At 32.0% G+C, this 21774-nt stretch overlaps 1 protein-coding gene across 3 annotated transcripts in view; it reads right to left on the bottom strand.

Moving 5' to 3' along the window:
- Positions 1 to 21774, bottom strand: part of CSMD3 (CUB and Sushi multiple domains 3) — a 1111380-nt gene that overhangs the window by 62546 nt on the left and 1027060 nt on the right. For 2 of the 3 annotated variants that reach the window (XM_069466068.1, XM_069466070.1), the window contains 8 exons: positions 21021 to 21134; positions 18346 to 18534; positions 17788 to 17934; positions 15302 to 15490; positions 10821 to 11006; positions 9503 to 9697; positions 7479 to 7652; positions 456 to 629 (listed from right to left, as the gene is read on the bottom strand). In XM_069466068.1, the coding sequence (XP_069322169.1) occupies positions 456 to 629; positions 7479 to 7652; positions 9503 to 9697; positions 10821 to 11006; positions 15302 to 15490; positions 17788 to 17934; positions 18346 to 18534; positions 21021 to 21134 (1368 nt within the window). The remainder of the gene's footprint in view (positions 1 to 455; positions 630 to 7478; positions 7653 to 9502; positions 9698 to 10820; positions 11007 to 15301; positions 15491 to 17787; positions 17935 to 18345; positions 18535 to 21020; positions 21135 to 21774) is intronic. The other variant, XM_069466069.1, reaches the window with a different exon arrangement.

Genomic DNA, 21774 nt, shown 5'->3' with positions numbered 1-21774 from the left:
AATAACAATGTTGATACTGCTGCACGGTCGTCTCAAAAAATTTAAATGCTTATAATTAAACATTTGTTGAGAATGTTTCTTTCATACATGAATATTCACTTATCAATATATTTCTATAGATACTATAAGTGCTAAATTTAGTTTCTAATCTTTTTTAATTTCAGAGTATGAGGAGGGTACAAATGATAAAACACAAATAATAATAACTGACATTCTGATATCTTGTACTTTCCTAGTAGATAGTTTTATTGTTCCTAAACACACCCCACTTTAAAGACTATTGGATAGCAGTATCAAAGAATGGATTGTGGGAATTTATTTTATGTTGTCATCCGTGTGTGTGTGTGTGTGTGTGTGTGTGCATGTGTGAATAATTATTTATCTTGCCTAACAAAAAATTATTGGGCATTCCATGAGATCCAATGTCTCTAATTTCTTTTGCCATGCTTACTTACGCACACAGGATGGCAGTTGACCAGACCAATTGTGATCCTGTTGACATATCCTCACTGAAGAACCAATCAGTCGAAAACCAGGATTACACTGATACACAACTGTGTCTCTGTATCCATAATTTTCTCCAATGACTTGACCATTAACAATGAGTTCTGGAATGCCACAGTGACCCGCTGAAATGGGTTAAAAAGTTATATTTTTAATATTGGGATTGTTTTATTTGTATTTTTTATATATGTAACATTATTAAACCTTTAAAGTTTACTTAGAAACATGCTACAAAGAATTAATAATTATATGACATAAAGATAAGATATTCAGCAAAATATCAAGTATTTGGAAATTAAAAGAAGACATACTTCTAGTGACACTTAGATATACAAGAAATTATAATATAGAATGCAGTGTATAAAAATGAAAATTATCAAAATTGAGGGATATGGATAAAGCAGTACTTAGTGAAGAAATTTATAGGTTTAAGTGTTTTTATTAAAAACAAGAAAGGTGTATAATCAATGACCTAAAACTCTACCTTAAGAAGAAAAAAAACAGGAGCAAAATAAGGAAAAGAAAATAAAGCCAAAGTAAGTAGACAGAAAGAAATATTTAAGACAATTACAGGAATTAAGGGAACAGAAAATAGACAAACAATAAAGAACATTAAAAAAGGTAAAAATTCTCTCTTTAAAAATAGCAACAAAATTGTTAAACTTCTAGCTAACACTATCAAGACAAATAAAACAGAGAACAAAATTGCCAGTAACAGGAATGAATGAAGTGATATTACTTCAAAGCATACAAAAAACAAAAGGATAACAGAATATTAAGAACAGCTTTATGCCAATGGATTTTAACAGTTCAGAAGAAAAGGAAAGATTCTTTGAAAATTATAACTTACCCAAACTAACACAAGGTAAAATGGAAAACATGAATAGTCCTTTATCTATTAAAGGAATTCTTAAACAAAACCCTTCCCACATAAAACACTCAGGCACAGATGTTCTCACTGGTAAATTCAATCATTTAAGGAAAAAAAAATCAATCTTATACAAACTCTTTTAGAAAATAGAAAGAAAAAAAAACTTCCTAACCTGTTTTATGAAGCAACCATAACCCCAACAGTAAAACCTTAAAAAGACACTTGAAAAAGACCAAAGTCCTTCATAAAGAGATGTAAAACTCCTTAACAAATTTTAAAAAATAAACTTAGCAACATATATAAATGATAATATATCATGATTATCTGAGGTTTATCCAGAAATAAAAAGTTGATTTAAGATGAAAAAATTAGCCACTGTAATTTAACATATTAACAAAGCAAAGAAGAAAAAAAATCTGTATGATTATTTTAACAGATGCAAAAGAAGTAATGGAAAAGCTGTGTACCAGTTCATGATAAAAACTAACAAGAAATTAGGAATAAGAGGAACATTCTCAACTTGATAAAGACATCTAAAAAACCTCCAACTAATATCATGTTTATCAGTAAAATATTGAATGTTTCACTCTTGAAAGAGGGAACAACACAAGGATGTCCACTCTAGCCAGTTCTATTTAACATTATTTTGTTAAACTGCCCTATCCAGTATACTACGTTAATAAAAAGAAGAAAAAAAGTGTAATTCTGGGAAACAAAAAACATAAAACTATTCTATCTCAGATAACATATATGTAGAAAATTCTATTTAAAAAAAAATGTTAAAACTATTAAGTGAATTAAGAAAGGTTGCAGGATATTAAATAAATATTTTAAATCATTGTATTTTTATTTTTTTTTATTTTTTTTATTTTATTTTTTTTTTTGAGACAGAGTCTCACTCTGTTGCCCAGGCTAGAGTGAGTGCCGTGGCGTCAGCCTAGCTCACAGCAACCTCAAACTCCTGAGCTCAAGCGATCCTCCTGTCTCAGCCTCCCGAGTAGCTGGGACTACAGGCATGCGCCACCATGCCCGGCTAATTTTTTCTATATATATTTTTAGCTGTCCATATAATTTCTTTCTATTTTTAGTAGAGGTGGGGTCTCGCTCTTGCTCAGGCTGGTCTCGAACTCCTGAGCTCAAACGATCCGCCCACCTCGGCCTCCCAGAGTGCTAGGATTACAGGCGTGAGCCACCGCGCCCGGCCATAATCATTGTATTTTTAATGCTAGCAGCAAACAATTGGAAAATATAATTAAAAATGAAAAATTTCACTTATAATAGTGAAAAATTCTAGGGAATAAAGTTAGCAATAGACACATAAGATCTCTATGGTAAAACTACAAAATATTGCTACTGCAAAAAAAAAGAAAAAATGAAGGAAGACCTGAACAAATGAGTAAATGTACTATGTTCATGGATGGAAAGATTCAATATTGTTAGATGCCAATTCTCCTCAAATTGATGTATAGATTCAATACAATACTGATCATAATCCTGCCAGGCTTTTTTTTTTTTTTTTTTGGAGAGTTTGATAAACTAATTCTAAAATTTATATGAAACTGCAAAGACTTGAACAACAAAAGATAGACTTTACCAAAGGTGAAAACTCCTGCTTGTCAAAAGACACTATTAAAAAATGAATAGACAAGTCACAGATTAGGAGGAAATATTAATACTTATAAACCACTTTAAGATGAAGCCTTGCAACCAGAATGTATAAAGAATGCTTATAATTCATAATAAATATGTAATTCAATAGGTACTTTATCATTTCACAAAGAAAAATTTAGAAATAGTCAATAAACCAATAAAACTGTGCTTATCAGTAGTCATTAAGACAATACAAATTAAAATGTTGTGAGATACCTTTATGCATCCAGCAGAAGGGATAGAATGAAAAAACTGACTATACCACGTGCTAAAGAGAATGTAAAACAAGTAGAGCTCTCCCAAGTATTCTATTCCTGAGTACCCAAGAGAAATGAATGCCTATGTCCACAAAAAGACTTTTTTTTAATTGTAGAGACAAGAGTCTCACTCTGTCACCCAAGCTGGGTTACAGTGGCATGATCATAGCTCACTGCATGTCAGTGAGTGATCCTCCACATCAATCTCCTGAGTATATAGTACTACAAGTGTGTGCCACCACACCTGGCTAATTTTTTTTTTTTTTTTGTAGAGATGATTTCAAACGCTTGGCCTCAAGTGATCCTCCCACCTTGGCCTCCCGAAGTGCTGGGATTACAGTTGTGAGACACTATGCTCAGCCCACTAAAAGACCTTCATAATAGTCCAAAACTGGACATAGTCCAGGTGTCCATCAACAGAATAGTGGAAATGTGACATATTTGTACAATGAATTCAATTGAGCAATAAAAAGAACAAATTACAGATACACACAACAACATGGATGAAAGCGAATGAAGAAGCCTTACATAAAAGAGTATATAATTCAGGATTCCATTTATATGAATTTCTAGAATAGGGAAAACTTATATACAGTGAAAAAAATTAGAAGAGTTATTGCCTCAGGTTGCAGGAGAGAAGAGTTGCAGAGTGACTGTGAAGGATTATAAGAAAATTTTCTGAGGTAGTGACAATATTCTATATTATTATAATAGTTCAGTTACACAGGTGTACACATTTGTCAAAATTCATCTAAGTGCATTTATGATAAATGCACTTCACTGTATATAAATTTTGCCACAGTAAAAAACGAAAACAATCTGTAAATAAATACTGAACTCTAGCTAATGATATACATGCCAAAATGTTTAGTGTCAAAATATACTAATGTCCACAACTTATTTTAAAATGCATCAAAAAATGAATTGATAGAGGCATGGAAAGATGGATAGATATGTGATAAGCAAATGTGACAGAATGCTAATTGACAGAATCTAAGTGGTAGACATATGAGTGCTCATTATCAATTCTTTCAATTGAAAATTTCATAATAAAATGGTGGGAGGTTGGGAATAAATGCACTTTACTTAGAAAAACAATTATAAACGCACTCCAGTAGCCATTCTAAGCCAAACGTGTCTGGGGCTACAAGAGCAAGTTGAAAAGAATGAATCCTTAAGGTCCATCCACAGTGTAAGATTGTAGGATTTGCTCGTTTAACAACTGCACTTTCTTCTTAGCAACATTCTTTTGAATTTATATTAGATGTCAACACTATATTCCCTTTAATGGATGATGTTGTCAAAGACTGAGAGGCAATGTTTTCTTATAAATATTCCTGTTATGTCCTGTCTTTCCAGAGAACAAAGATTCTAAATAGGTGAATAAAATCATACACTATATACAGTATTGGTTAGGTAGATAGTGAGGGATTCCTAGGGATGAAAGTGGGTGCTGTTGCCCCATCTTGGTCCTGCCCCACCCTAATTCTCTATACCTGGGGGAGGAGGGAATACTCTACAAATCTGCCCATCAGAACTCGGTGCAAAAGAATGCAGAGGATTCTCTAGCCCGCAGGCCAAGCCACATGGGTACCATAAAGTCTAGAGAAGTGACCTAGAATCCACATGCATAGTTAAGGCTCAGGTCATGTGACTCCCAACTGTTTCATCAAAGTGGTTCCATGGTGACCTTTGAACCACAAGGGAGGTCCCTATCTGGACACTATAAAATAAGACGCAGACCATAGCCACCCCCTCTCTCTCTTTGTGCCCTTCCTTTTGCCTGCCCTGCTGTGACAGTGGGTCCAGTCCTCATCCATGATGTATGTACCATGCTCTGTAAACCTATATCTTGTTCTTGCCTTACAATCCTACTTTCCTCTCCTCGATAAACCTCATTTTCGTGCTTGCCTAACTTTGGTGTGTCTGGTGGTTCTTCCGCCATGAGAGCTCTAAGAACTGACTGTCTCAGACTGAAACCTAACATGTTCAATAAATAATGTGTAGTGCACAATAACAGTTCATGAGAGCATATAGTCATAAAATAGAGTATTTTAAATTTAGTTTACACATATATTTTCAAATTTATGTGTAAACTAAGTTTATTTACAAATTTGTAAGTAAACTAAGAAATCTATAATTGGAATTAATATAACCAAAATCAGTTTAGGAACTATTAAGAAATATTTTATTTGATTATTCAATCACATATTCATACATAATGATTTATTTACTATTTTCTTTTTTTTTTTCTTTCTTTTTTTATTTCAAAGTATTATGAGGGTATAAATGTTTCCGGTTACATGGATCACTTTTGTAATGCTTGACTCAGGGTTAAAAGTGTGCCCATCACCCAGATATTGTTCGTTATACCCGTCAGGTAGGTTTTTGCCCATCCCCTCCTCCCCCCTCCCCCTGCTCGATTTCCATTGAGATTTACTTCCCTAATAACCAGAATCTACAAAGAACTCAAGCAAATCAGTAAGAAAAAAATCAACCCCATTAAAATTGGGCAAAAGACATGAACAGAAACTTCTAAAAGAAGACAGGCAAATGGCCTATAAACAGAAAAAAAAAATGCTCAATGTCTCTAATCAACAGGGAAATGCAAATCAAAACCACAATGAGATATCACCTTACCCTGGTCAGAATAGCTTTTGTTAAAAAGTCCAAAAACAACAGAGGCTGGCATAGATACTGAGAGAAAGGAACGCTTATACACTGTTAGTGGGATTGCAGTACAACCTCTATGGAAAACAATATGGAGATTCCATAAAGAACTAAATGTAGACCTACCATTTAATCCTACAATCGCACTACTGGGTATTTACTATTTTCTTTTTTATGCAATAGTCATATTGCAGAAAATAAGTGGTCTCATACATCTGTTTAGCCTGGGCTAGAGGAAGGAGACACCATGACCCCTTACTCTCACTGCCCTGTTCTGCCTTGGTGAGATGGTGAAGTCCAGGAGGGGAGATCCTAATGTAGGAGGACCTCCATTCCACAGCCAGGCCCTAGTTCATTAGGAGACTTCAGGGGCTCACGGAGCCTCCTCAGTATGTTCAAACATATGTGCTTTTATAAAGAAACTATTGTTGCTGGGTTTCCAAGCATACCTATTAATAAATGTTCCTGAGAATGGGGAAAGAAAGAGGAATTTTAACCAAAGCTTCTAGTTATACCCTTTTAAATTTCAAATAATGATTGCATTATTATGAATATTTTCAAGCTTATTAGCAAAATATATAATTTAGCTTGCTAAAATATAGATTTCTCTACTGTATGTCATGCTCTTACATAGTAACTTTTTAGAGACAAAACATTGTACAAATTTTGCAGTATTCTATTCACAATAATCAGCAATTTTTAAATTAATAAACAAAAATACCATGCCTTATTCCCAACAGACAAGTGAATAATTATTAGAACAATTTTCATTATTACCTAACTCAATACTTGCTGTCATATCTTGAGATCACTTTAGAGAAAAATAAAGTATAAATCATACTATTCTCTTAATATTAAAGAAATTGTTGAAGTCTTTGCAAAAGGAGATGAAGCATATCATAATATTCTTTTCATAAATAGGAAGAGTGGTAAAAAGAATGAGCTAGTTCAGTTTATTTTACTGAATAGTTTTAATAATAAATTCAGAGAATCCTAAAGGAAAAAAAATCCTAATTGACTAAAATCAGGTTCAAAAAGGAGATTTTTAAAGTTTTAATAGAAAGTAGTTTTACAGATGTTGATATCTTCTGAAATAAAAGGGAGAAAGATGTTTATATGTAGAAACTGTTTTTCCTCTTCAGTCATTACCTCAAGTAAATAGGTGAAAGGAGAATTGACTATGGTTTAGAAAGAATTAACTGCTACAGTGATTAATCCAGCTGAGTATACAGACATATAATTTTCAGCAATTAGTTTTCACCTTTTTGTTTTCACCATTCCTGGAAGAAAATGTGTTTCTTCTTAATGACATAAGATTTCATTGGGAATACTAGTTGATTAACTTTAAGAGTTACCTGTTTAATACCTTTTCTATCATGAGCCATTTTTAAATTAAGCATTTGCTGGTTTTTAGCATCCTTACGGAGTGAATATAAGTCATCGTCTCATATTAAGGGAAAAGGGATACTTCCTCTTCAGTGTGGGGTCAGGAGGATGTTTGCTTAGAATGAAATAAAAATCTGTACCTAGGCATCTGGTTTCAGATCCACTCCAAAGACCTGAAGACAGGCATTCTCGTACAGTGGAGCCCACAAGCATGAATCCCAAATCGCAGGTAAAGATAGCTGTTGAGCTATATGAAGTTTGAGTTCCAATCTTATTTCCATTTGGAGGTGTAGGTAGTTCTCCACAGGAAATAACTTAAAAATGACAAATAAGTAAAAACTCTTAAAGACACAGTCAAAATGCACTTGTAACAAAACCATGCTTTTAACATTTTGATTTCCCTATGATCTGACGTATTTATAATTGAAACTGACATTTGTAAAACATGTTTGAATGACTTTGAAGGTGTAGAGAAAAGAGATGACATAATTTAACATTTATACCCATTGAGTTCCTGTAAAACCTTCTAAGTGACAGAGACATGAAGTTGTTTTCTTTGCATTTTTTGCTTAGCCAACATGGTTGTAGTGAATGAAAAATCACAAGATTATAGAGAGGATAATTCATTAGTTCAAAATCTTTCTCTCACTTATCAAGTGACATTGGGCAAGCCCTTTGACTTACCTGAGCCAAAGTTTCTTTGTATCTAAACCAACACTAAGATAGTAATTATAATTAAATTTTGTTGAGGACTCTATAGTTTAAGAGCATTCCATGTAAAATATTTGATTTTTACAAGATCCATTAGATATTATTATATTTCACATGATTTTTGTAAATTTTAAAAAATTGAAGAAGAGAGATTTAACTGACTTCCTGGTTGTACAGAATCCATCTCTTATGACTTCTTCATATTTACAGACTACAAATGAAATGTCATTCTAGAATGAAAACAATAATGGGTAATGTTTACTGAGTGATTATAATGTAAATTTGTTGAATACCTGACTAAATGAGTAATTTTGTTGTAGATAATTTTTTTCCTAGCTGTTTGAAATATTCCTATCCCATGTGCTTTCTGAAAGAAATTATACTGGAAGAACAAGGAAAGTACAGGCAGAAAATGTCCTGGGAGAAAACTTGTAGGAATAGAACAAAAATTTACAAAAACAAATGATGCCATATTTTCAGATTGGGGTGGAGAACCTGCAGCCTCAAGGCCACATATGGCCCTCCAGATCCCCATTTGTGGCCACTCAGCCAGATACAAACTTCACAGAATAAATCCCATTACTAAAAGGATTTGTTCTGTAAAATTTGGATTCAGTCAAAAGGTGGCACTCAAGGATCCAGAAGGCCACATGTGGCCTCAAAGCTGCAAGTTCCCCACCCCCATAAGTTGTGTTGAATTTTCAGCCTTGCATATTTCCTGGCACAAAATAGATAATAAACATAGTGAAGGAAGTTCAAAGTATTCATCTGACTATCCTACGTCATTTGGCTTATCTATATTAGATACTAGACATTTATAGGAATGTGTGGAAATAAAATGCCTTAATTGTTCAATATATATTGGGCTCCTGTGGATATGGTTCCAGGCAGTATTTCAAATAACTCATACCATTAAATCTTCACAATAACTCTATATAATAGGTGTTATCATAATTTTCTAGTTTTAGAATTTGGGATCAGAGAGAATAAACAATGATTAAAAGACCTCTGTAGTAATCAGAGTGCTTGGGCTGAATATCATTTATCCACCATTTATAAGCTCTGTGACTTTCAAAAAATAATCAAATATGGGGCTCAGGTTTTTTTTTTTTTTTTTTTTTTAAAGAATGAGTATAATATAATACATGCAAAGGACTGAAAGAGTGTCTGGCAAGTAATAAGTATATAATAAACATTACTTAGTTGTTAAAGTAAATGATAGATCTAGAATTCAAACACAAGATTTCTGAATCCAAAGCCCATGCTTCTTTTCACAAGACTTACTACTACACTGAAATATAATTGCAAAATTTCAAAATGTAAGAAGAATAAATGGTCACATTGATAATATTATTTCATTATTTGATCTAGTGTGTTTAGAAAAAGAAGTGATTCAAGCAATTCAGTCACCAAAGATAGCTTATGAAATAAGTGAAGCAGAGTGTATACTTACTTTGGCAATATGGTCTTTCATTTCTCCAACTCCAGGTACCATTAGGAAGACATTCAATAGAAGCAGGACCTAGTCCATGATAACCAGGGTCACAGCTGAAAACTACCTTCGTTTTGTATTCATAATGGGAGCCGTTCACAATTCGCCATCTTCCGTGTTCCAAGGTAAAAGAATTGATGCTTGGACATGTAACAACTATACAAAAACCAGAGAATATAAATGCCAATAAGTCAATCATGTCTGTTTCACCTCCTAACTATATCTCATGTCTATTCCATACATTATATCCCCACTGCCTTAATTCATTCACTATTGTGCTATACAAGGTCCTTTTGCATTTATTCTTTATTTCTTTTCCATGTTAATCTTTTCCATTCCCCCAGCAGCATACTACTGTTGGCAGTTCCTTGAACAGGTCCTGCTGTTTCACAATTCAGAGGCTTGTATATATTATTCTGCCTACTTAGAATCCCAATTTCTACCTTACCTCTATTCCCTTAATTCTTTAGAAGTTTAGGAAGGAATATATTTTGAGGAAATTTGTTGGATGAGAATGGCATTTTTATGCAGGAGCTGTGATATAAACTTTGGCTAATTCAAAACTTGCTCAAGATAAATAGAAGCACTATTAGATACCTATGTTAAGTTTGCAAACAATTTAACAATCTACATTTTAAGTAAAATCATAGTTAAGTTGAGATGTTCATACTAAATGGGAAGAAATAATTCAAGTATAGAGAAAATAAAAGACCTTATTTAAGGCAATATTTTCCATTCCTTTTGCTACCAAGCACTTTGTCAGAATTAGTGTCTATTTTCATTATATAATGTTCATTTACCTATTAGAGTAATAATGATAGCAATGGGAAGTATTCTAAGTGTAAGTAACCACAAGAATTACTAACAAAAGTTGAAAGTTATGGATAATTTCAGCAGCATAATTTATCCTTATAAATATCAGAGCTGAATATGCTGTAATAAAATTTTATTAAAGCAAACTGCAAAAATTTTTCAAGAGACTGTATAATGAAACTACACGTTAATTGAAGGATGAATTTTTACAAAATAAATTAAACATTGTTATGTAAGATAAAAAGTCCCTTTTTTGACATAAATACTCAAAGGTTTCCAAAAATGAGTGAAAAATCCTTATACTGTCTTCCAGTACTTCATGGTATGAGACAGTTTAACTTTTATTTCTGTCTTAGACATTACTTTATTTCAGAGATTAGCTTTAAAATTCAATAATACATAAAATTTCAAGTCATAGAAGATGCCAATAGAGACACAAGTGATTAAATTTCTTTAATACACATACCAACACAGCGAGGGGTTTTGTTATGATTGCTCCATGTTCCATCTGATTGACAAACAGCAGTGGTAAGTTCCTTTGATGACAATCTATATCCATCATTACAGAAATAGGTAACTCGTGTTCCTACCAAGTAGTCTGTTGTGAGTATTCCTCCATTTGTTGGAGCTTTAGGAATTCCACAGGAAATTGCTAGATTAAACACAAAATAGTGTAAACAGAAAAAAATGCTTAATTTTTTAGATAAGCCTGTTAAAGTGTAAGACATGTAAAACTAAAAAATTCGGATTTTATCAGTTTCTCTGTAACAATTTCAGAATACCTCATAAAATATTTTTCTGAACAATGATTTTTGAATAATTTTTTTCAAACTTCTACTGAATGTGTTTTTATATTGGTGAATCTATACATTGTTAATGTTTTATTTCTTGGTTTCTTACTTTATTTCTTGGTTTCTTCATGTGCATGGCTATCAACGGTCATGTGGATTATATAAGAATGGAAGTTAGATAAAGAATGTATCTAGTGCAAGTCCATGGCTGCACCACCATATATAGCAAGTTTGATTAATCCATTTTGTAAGATAAGAATTAAAGATTATAAAAGGAGTGGCAATCAATACTGATCACTATTTTGTCCAGGAATAAAATACACAGATGTATTTTACCTAGAAGTTGGCTATTTCTTGGTCTTAGGTACAGCAAAAATGTATGTGCTTGGGCACCATCCAGAGTACCATATGTATTGGACATGTTTAATGAATATAAGGCCAGGATTTATTGTATTAAAACCTAGTTAGGATCTTCCTAAGTTTCACTGATATGTCATAGATGTCTTTGTTTTTATCTATAATACATTTGATTTAGGTGAAAATTATTTTTATTATGATGTAATGAAAATAAAATTTTATATTTTCATAGTTTATTCTATGTAAGATATTTTCACACTGTATAACTTCAAAAGGCTATACAAATTTCCCTAATATTGATTTTTTTCCCTCTTTGTCCCACAAGTACACAACTGGCATTTCCAAAAGAAGTAAAAATCTTTCAAAGAATATATTTGGTAGCAAAACCCCAATTAAAGTGAGATTTGTACCTTCATATATCATACTCAGAGTGAATATTTATACATAACTCTGCAGAAATATTAACGTATTTGAATATAGATGTCACCCTAGAACCAATTGGAGTTCTCTCATAATATCTAGTATATGTGCTGAATTACCTTTATAAAATACGAAAGTTTCTGAATTCTGAAATATATCTATTCTTATAGGTTTCATACAAAGGATTATACACTATAAAAACAATTATATTTTTTCTCATAGAAAAAGAAATAAAGAACAGAAAGGCACGAGTTTAGTTTAAATATTATAAATGCTGTGTTCTATTCATCCATCTCCCATTTCAGCCAAAAATTGTCTCTACTTCTCTCATAAACCTTCCATATCAGTATTTAGTTTTCATATATCCATGAATGGGATATAAAGTGAAAGACCTTAGTAAAATCTATATAAAGTTGTCAAAATTGAAGGTCAGAATCCCTAGTGCTGAATAGTTTGTTCTTTTGTAATTTTGTAACCTGCAAATTATGAACAGGAAAGCAGTAATGTTGACTTCATAAATTATATAAGCAATCTCATATAATTATGTTATCTCTGCTTTCTAATTACAGAACTAAAATTGTGTTGAAAGGTAAATGGTTCCCTGATGTCTGTTAAAGCAATATTTATTTTATTAGGACTTTTGGGAATTTCAATTTGTGATAAGCTACGTCCCTGCCAAACCCTTGCCAAAAATGGTATACTTAACGATTTTTAAAATTAACCACACATTGTTGGGATAGTATAGATTGAATCTAGATCAAGTACAAAGAAATATAAACAGTATAACTTCCACATATATGTTTAGTATAAAATGGTTTTATTTTAAAACTGAAAAAAAAAGAGACAATGTACTAAAATGATAGGGCAATTACTGTGCCTGCGGAGAGCTTACAATTTAACTTCTCAGCTAAAAAGAAAAAGAAAAGAAAAGAAAAGCCTATCAAAAAGTGGGCAAAGGACATGAACTTTTTAAAGGAAGATAGACTAATGGCCAAAAAAAATATGAAAAAATACTCAACGTCTCTAATCATCAGAGAAATGCAAATCAAAACCACAATGAGATATCATTACTCCAGTGAGAATGGCCTTTATCAAACCATCCCAAAACGATAAATGTTGGCATGGATGCGGAGAGATGGGAACACTCATACACTGCTGGTGGGACTGCAAACTAGTACAACCTCCGTGGAAAGTAATATGGAGATACCTCAAAGAGCTATGAGTAGAACTACCACTTGATCCAGCAATCCCATTGCTGGGCATCTGCCCAAAGGAAAAAAAGACATTCTGTAAAAAAGACATCTGCACTCAAATGTTTATAGCAGTACTATTCACAGTTGCAAAGATGTGGAAACAACCCAAGTGTCCATCAATACATGAGTGGATTAATAAAATGTGGTATATGGATATCATGGAGTTCTACTCAGCCACAAAAAACAATGGTGACCTAGCACCTCTTATATTATCCTGGATAAAGCTGGAGCCCATTCTACCAAGTGAAGTATCATAAGAATGAAAAAACAAGCACTACATGTAGTCACCATCACATTGGTACTAACTGATCAACACTTATGTGCACTTATAGTGGTAACATTCATCGGGTGTTGGGCAGATGGGAGGTGGGAGGAGGGAATGAGTATATTTACACCTAATGGGTGTGGTGCACACCATCTGGGGGATGTACATGCTTGAAACTCTGACTCTGGTGGGGCACAAGCAATATGTGTAACCTAAATATTTGTACCCCCATAATATGCTGAAATAAAAAATAATAATAAGAATTAAAAAAATAAAAGTGTATGTAAAAAAAAAGAGAAAAAAATAAAAGAACAAATCCAGAAGAAGAATCATCATCACTGAGTGATTGTCAAAGAGGCTTCTCTGCAGAACTCTCAAGAAATCATAAATTAAAAGTGAGACAGGGAATACAAAGTGACTCTTTCTACCAATACTCAATTGTATAGTGGGATTAAGTGTGTCCAATTTCTGAGGGGGGTAATCAATAAATGGTTGTTTGATGTGTAGAAAAGAAATAAAACACTTGGCCAAACACAAATAGAGATAGCTGACTAAATTTTCTACCTTTAAGTTTGCTCACCTTGTGTAATTATAGCTCGAGTAAATGTATGTGAGGATGTATAAGGAAATTGAAGAGGCAAAAAGAATGAAGATGACTGAAAAATGTAAAACAAATTTGGAACAAAACAAAAGCTTGCATTATGTGAATAGCTCTTCCCAATGACATATAGCCATTTCATTTTAATTAGCTATGTCTGAACAGATCAGTCACATCCCAACAAATTTTTTTATAAAATGATCTTTTGTGTTTTAATAATAATAAAAGATCAATTTCTAGAAATGGCTGTTTGAATTACAAATATTTTGTCATTTTACCACATCAAATATCTTCTTTTTAAACCACATTTCTATTCTATAATAATTGTAAAACAATTTTAAATGAAGAAAAATGACTCCATATGTAAGTATTAATATAATATTATTCACCTAAAAATCAATGAAATGATAGTTCTAATTCTACAAAGCAATTTCAAAATTTCACAAAGTTTAGGATATTTTTATGTTAACCAATAGTTAATTATTTCCACAAAATGTTTCTTAAAGATTATATATGTAACATATATGTGTGTATATATACATGTGTGTATATAAATATTAATAATCCTTATATAAATGAAATGCAAAAGTTTAAAGTTCAGAGTATTTTAATGTTTATTTTATATATATTTAATTCCAATAATTATGAAATTGTAAGATTAAAGATTCTTTCCCAAACTAGTTCTGGGAAATCAGTTAATACTAAGAAATTGTAATACTCCTGCTATTCATTGGTTAAAGGAAACCAGATGTCTTGATAGGTTTTTAAAATATATGTATTCTGCATGAAGTCAACACCTTCAATGTTAATAACCCACTAAGATAATAATGCTTCCCAGAATCCTAGTAAGTGATTAATGTTTCCTGCATCAGCAGAACAAGGAAACAATAATTCTTTCATTTCACATTTATTGATTTATGCCTATGAGAGCTATCTTTTCATGAATTAGAAATTGCAGTCTAAAAGGTAAAAGAAGCCATTTCAGGGGATTCCTTAGCTAATTTTAAGTGCTATTGTTTGATTTTAAATTTTGATCAACCTGTTTAAAATTTTTTTTTGTTTTATATAAACCCTGTCCAAAAAGTAGATGATAGGTAAGACCCATTTTTTATTAACTGAGAACGTTCTGCATTTTTTTCACGTGAGGGTTCAAAGTTGCTATATGCTTTCTATTTTGGGAAGTCTGAGTGGTTCAAATGAAAAAAATTAAATGGGGTTAATTTCATATTAATATTTTATCCATTTTTGAATAGTATACTTCACCTTGACAAGCAGGGACTGGTGCATCCCATGCATGATAGCCATAGGAAGACTTCCTGCACACGGCACTGCTTTTACCCACAAGCCGGAATCCTCGATCGCAGGCCCAGCGGACCACGCTGTTAAGCTGCCCACCTGTCTGACTGATAATGTATCCATGAGGTGGGGATTCCGGTGTACTACAGTAGAAAGCTTTTCAAAAGAAAAAAAAAAATAGTTGCTTAATTAATGAATCCGAGATTCTTTATTACCCAAAGTTTTAAACACCTAGACAGTGAATACTAGTACTTAAAAATAGGTCAATGGTCCTCCATGTAAATTTTAATTCATCTGTACATCATAGTGTTTTCTATCCTCTTTTGAAAATAATCTACTTGCACAATTTTTGGGAGATATAGTTATCTCTGGGCTTTCTTCTTCTAATTTGTACTGTCACCTAAGACGTCTTCTGAACTGAAATGTATTTTCTTGACACCCTAGAGGTTCAAAAGCGCTACAAATATTTTGCTGAATTTTTTAAACTCCATTTCCTGTCATTTGAAGGACCTAAATGCCACAGACTTGGGAGCAATATTTTAAAGCATGTTGTTTACATGTCACTTCGAAGTTATCTCTAGACACTTATATCATGTTAGGTCATGCATTTCATTTTGGTTGATGTCTAAAATAATCCCCCACATTTCATAATCCTCTTTCCCAGTCTATTAAAGAGTTTCCCTTCTGTCAAGAGTGCTTACATATGGTGATAAAAATTGCCATTAAAATATAAGTTTTTTCATCTCCTAAAGTCTGACATGTCAAAAGATAATGTCAAATAGCTTTTTCATATATGAGTATTTTTGAAACTATTCAGCATGGCAGATTCCATTTATCCTTTGAAACTTTTATGTATTCTTCTGAGAAAAACAAGGCTTTGGGGGTAAGTAGTAAGAAACGGCTTGGACTTAAAATATATATGTCATCACCTGTCATTTCTACAGGAAAAAATACATATTTAATATGCCAAGCTGTTCTTGGGGGCTAAAAGTGGTATTTTCATTATATTTATATCCAACTTTGTCACGAATATCAATATAGATAGGAATGGTCTATAATACAGTCAATTTAATACTTATAATAGTTTAATTTGAGTCATTTCCCTTTATGTTTTAATGATCATTAAAAATACAGTTTATTCTGCTGGCTTTTAAATGCTCTGCTTGGGCACAACTTTAATAGAACGATATTTACCTTGTTCATAGAATAGAAACATAGATTTAAATATGGAAAACTTTAAGGATGCCTTGGGCATATATTTCAATTTTTTAAAACATTTCTTTTTGGAATGCATAATAAATTCTTTTTAATTTAATAGAAATGTATTATAGGGTAAAACGCATATACATAATAGTGATATGCTATCAATGACAAGTTATTTCTAATATGTAAAAGACAAATTATTACCAAAATAAAATTAAACTGTCATTTCATAGTTTTAAAAGCAAAGCAATTAGACAAAATTATTTTATTTATACATATTTGTACATTGTATATAACTATAAATTTATATAAAATTCAAGAATATACATTTTAGTACCGAAATTCCAAATTTGTCTATGCTTAGAATTATTGTGTCAGATCTGTTTATAAAACACTTATAAAAGTAATTTTCAGCTGAACTGATTAGCTATGACACATGGCCTGACAGGCATGGTCTGAACTCTGTATATAAAGAGACAGCTGACTGATTGTGAGGTATTCTGCTATCAAGCACATATCCATGGCATCTGACATGATTTAGGATGGCAGTAAGGAAAATGAATATAACCTTCACATAATGTAGGACTATTTATGTACACTTACTCAACAAGAAAATTATTGGCTCAGTAAGAGTAGGCCTTATAAACAGGAAGGCATATAGAAAAAGCTATGTCACCTTGATGTTAAAAAAATTTTTCAGTCCACATTTGTCTAAATATCACTCAATGAAAAGCAATAGTGACAATTATTTTCTTCAAAACTAAAGGTTTTTACAACATGTGTTCATCATTCTTTCTTTCAAAACTTAAGATATTTTAACAAGTATATAAATGGATAAAAATTAAAACAGATTTTTAAAAGCATTCTATGTTTATCTTTTGTTTAAACTTTTCATTTAAAGGAATTGTTAAATAGATTAGATAATACACAGTTGAGCAACACTGTTAACGTTTTCTGTGAGTTCAACAAATTGATTTTAAAAAGCATTAAACATTTCAGTTTAATTTGTAACTAACTTATCTAAGTCATAAGTATCCTAAGTGCTTTTAATATTTTACAAAATCATATGAGGGATGTAGAATTATCATCATTACAATAGGAATAGAAAGGTTACATAAATTGTTCAGGAAACATTAAGGGAGGAGCTGTGATTTGATTTGATAAATAACTGAATAGTGCCTGTGCTCTTTAATCACAACCATACTGAGGATGCAGGTGAGATCTGTACTGAAGTTACGAGCATTACATACCGATATATCTTATCCGGAATCCTTTTTTGTTATTGCCATGATCTGCTGACCATTGAAGAAATACTTCATGACCATTGCTAGTTATATTAAAAGCAGATGAATAATCTCCACTGAGGGAAATAAGCACTGGACTTTGAATATTTGGTCCTTCAGAAAGAAAATAATACAATTTAGATAAAACTAAACAATTATATTCTCATTTATCTTTACTATTTTATCTCTTTAGAATAGTGTTAAATATGGTCAAATTGCTCCATAGCCAATCTACCAATAATAACTAAAAACATACTATAAAATGTTTTTTTTAAACATTTTAATTCTATATAGCTAAAGTGTGTATAATTTATAAAACAGTAAATGAACTAACTACAATTTTATATGATATAAAGGTAAATGGAATGCTGATACTTCTAAAATATCTATAAGATATTATAAAATTACTTTTTTAATCAACTAACTTCAAGATCCAAAAATTATTTTTATACTGAAAGTCTGCATGTATAATTAGAGCATTTGGACTTAATTTGTGAATATCCAATAAATATAACCCTTGGTTACCATCATACACCTGAAGAACATCAAATTCCTTCTCTGTCTGGAAGAATTCTACAAACATGCTGATATTATAACCCTTTTCCACTGAAATGCTCCAAGCACACATTTGAAGATTTGGATAACTGTCAGGATATCCAGGGCTCAATATGACTCCCGTAGAATCTAGCCGTAATTCATTGGCAGGACAGAGCACTGTCAAAGAAAGATATTATTAAATAGTGCTAGTCTTTTAGAATCTCAGTGAAAACTGCATTTTAAATAGAGCACTCTGCTTTCATGTTCAATAACTATAAAGAAGATGATTCTCTGAATTATTTGTTAGAAGAGACAACTTGTATTAAGCTTATCTTTCAAAAACTGGAGATATGACCTAAAAATTTATAGTATTGATTTCTTTTTTTCTTCATAGAAGATGCACTGCTTTTCGGGACAATAAATAAATAGATAAATAAAAGATAAGACATTTATTTTCTCTTCTTTCTTCTAATTTTTTCCCCAACCATTGGAAAACCATTACACATATAAGAAAACTGGTGGCCAGAAAGTTTAAAGTGCTCAAGGTCTCACAGATTCCGTTGTATTCAATGTTTTCAAACCACCAAATATAATCACTCATTAGATTTCACTTACATGGAATTCTTTTAAGAAAACCATATTTGGAATTGTTTTCTACATTTTAAGTGGAATATAGAGAACTAAAGAGGATCCAAAGAACAGAGAACAAAAATGATTCTGCTTCTTTTAGAAAGAGTGAAAATAATCAGATAATTTAAAACATACTAAAAACAGTGTAGATTAGTTCTGGCAGATTCTAAACTAATAACTTTTAACAAGCTTGTGAATTAACTCAATTAAACAAAAACATAAAGTCAGGTTTTTGGCTTAAGCGCCTTACTAATTAATACAGAAACTCTAGACAGACTCATTCTGAGGGTGATTTATTAACTTTTAGCTAGTATCTGAAGTGTTATCATGATAAAACATTTATTGTCTTTTTTTGTATTCTCCACAGCAGACAGAATAAGAAGGGCTGCAATAACTAAACTACAGGAAAGTCTGATTTTGGAAATAAGACATTGAAAGTCTGAGAAATAAGGGATTGTGAAATATCTAGGTTATCTGGGTGGTTTTGTTTATTTGAATTAAATAAAACTTTCGGTGAATTGGGATCCAAATATAAAAGCAAGAAGCTTGCCCTCCCAGATATCAGAATGTAATTTATATATTGGGGTCAAGATAGAAGTCCCGTTATGTAATTACTCTCACACCTCCTGTATCTGCTCAAGTTATTTTCCCACCTATTGTTCCCCAAAAGGCTGATACCCTATCTTCTCCATTTGCATATCTAAATATCTTAATATGAATTGTACATAATCTCAAGGGACTATATAGTAGTCTTTCATGAAAGAGAAAGCTGCATGAATGATATCTAAATTTTTAGAATATAAGTGATAGACTGCAGAACACCCAAGCAACTTTAAGATATTCTAATAGCACTGATTAAGACCACAAGAAATTCTCACATTGAAAATGGTGTGTACCTCCTAACCTGCCTCTCTTTTTGTTACTGTAAGAGCATTTTGTGAAAATTCTTTCATATTCTTGTAAGGATCCCAATTAGTTAGAAAATCAAATGTTAATTCCCATTTATAGCATGATTAAAAAAATAAACAGAATTTTTGTTTTAGACCTAATGTAGAAGTTAAGATATTGCACAAGAAACAGATTTCCGTATTCTCAAGAATAAATCCCAATGAAAGAAGCAATCCCAAAACATGTGGAAAGGATAATCAAATACAACTCAATTTTATTCAAATAACCAATATTATGTTTAGTTAGTGTGTATTAGGCACTGTTCTGGGCTTAGGGGCTAGACAAATCAAAATAAATGATTCCTGAACATCACAGCACTAGAGCATCATTCAAGGTCCACCACCATCTTATACCCCAGTAAATTCCTTGGAGCCCATGCCCCACTGTCTTTTACTTCTGTGTCTTTGCATGAGGATCTGCCACTTAGATTGCTCCTTCTCTAGTTCTAGTCTGCCAGGGTTAATCTCACTGGTCATTTGGAACTCATGACTCAGGGAACAACACCTCCATCAATCTTTCCCTGCCCCACAAGCAGTTAAAAATTATGTGATTGTACAGCCCCCTGTTCTCTTTCCTAAACACTGTATTGTTTTCACTTGCATGACTGCCATCTTGCTTATCCCATGATGGCTTTAAGTGGTAAAGGCCACTTAAAACTTATTTTTTGTTTGTCTTTTCTTCAGATCCTCATACTTAACAGGTATGCAATAAAGTTAAATGAACATAGTGGTTAGAATAGAAACTGTTTCCAGGCAAAAGCAATTAACATTGGAGCCTTTATGTAAAGTGATTTCTCTTTTTCTCCACTTCCATTCCCATCCTTCAGAGCAAAAATAATTTAAGTAAGTTGAACTGACTTCAGGCTAAACTAGAAAAATTAAACCTTGAAAGAATCAAAGACGTTTAAATTTAAATCTGAGAAATAATGGAATATTTCTAAATGAAATACCACATACGAGTTGCATAACTTATTTATTGCCAGTTAAATATTTTATATTTATATAATAGATTTTTCTCAATTTTTTAGATATTGTGTTAAACATAAAACAAATATTTAAGACATGAATAATCGTAAGAACTGGTACCTTGACAAACTGGAGGTGCTCCATCCATCTGCAGTCGTTCTCCCAACCTACATGTCAAAATTGCATTACCAACCAAAGTAAATCCTGGAAGACACTGATACCTAATAATATCACCTATTAAAAAAAGAGAGAGAGAGAGAGAGAGAGAGGAGGGCGGCTTCAGATAAGCAACAAGGCAATGGTAAAAATAAACATATATTTCAACTGTAAGAGAAGAATATTTTCTCCTTCAGTCATTCTCAATCAGGATAAAAAAATTATTAGTTATAAGCAGGAGTGATATTTAAACTATTGAACAACCAGTACTTGACCGGCATTGACCAATCAGAACTGAAGGCAAGAGTAAACTACCAGTCCATCTGTACTGGTGCATACTGGCTGGATATAAGCAATAGTCATAAAGAAATAATTTGGTTGGTATAGGTAGGATATTCAATAAAAATATATCTAGTAGTTAGAAGGCTTCTATTTATTGCTTTTGTATTAAAATTAGATTTACATTGGTCATTTATGGTTCTTCTATCTGTCTCAACCAAAATTAATATTATAATAGTAATGATAAAAGTTCATTATGGCAACATTAAGATGCCTTCTTACATCATTTTTCAAACTCTGAGGCATTATCTGGATTCAGTTCATTTATTCTTGATTTATTAATTTATTTATTATCAAATCGAGGGTAATCAATCAGGCATTTTCCAAGATATAGAAATGAAATATATCTTCTAATATATCCTACATACCATTCATTCTA

This window comes from Eulemur rufifrons, chromosome 3, assembly GCF_041146395.1.
Source record: "Eulemur rufifrons isolate Redbay chromosome 3, OSU_ERuf_1, whole genome shotgun sequence".
Classification (NCBI taxonomy): Eukaryota; Metazoa; Chordata; class Mammalia; order Primates; family Lemuridae; genus Eulemur; species Eulemur rufifrons.
This window is presented reverse-complemented; position numbering and strand designations above follow the sequence as displayed.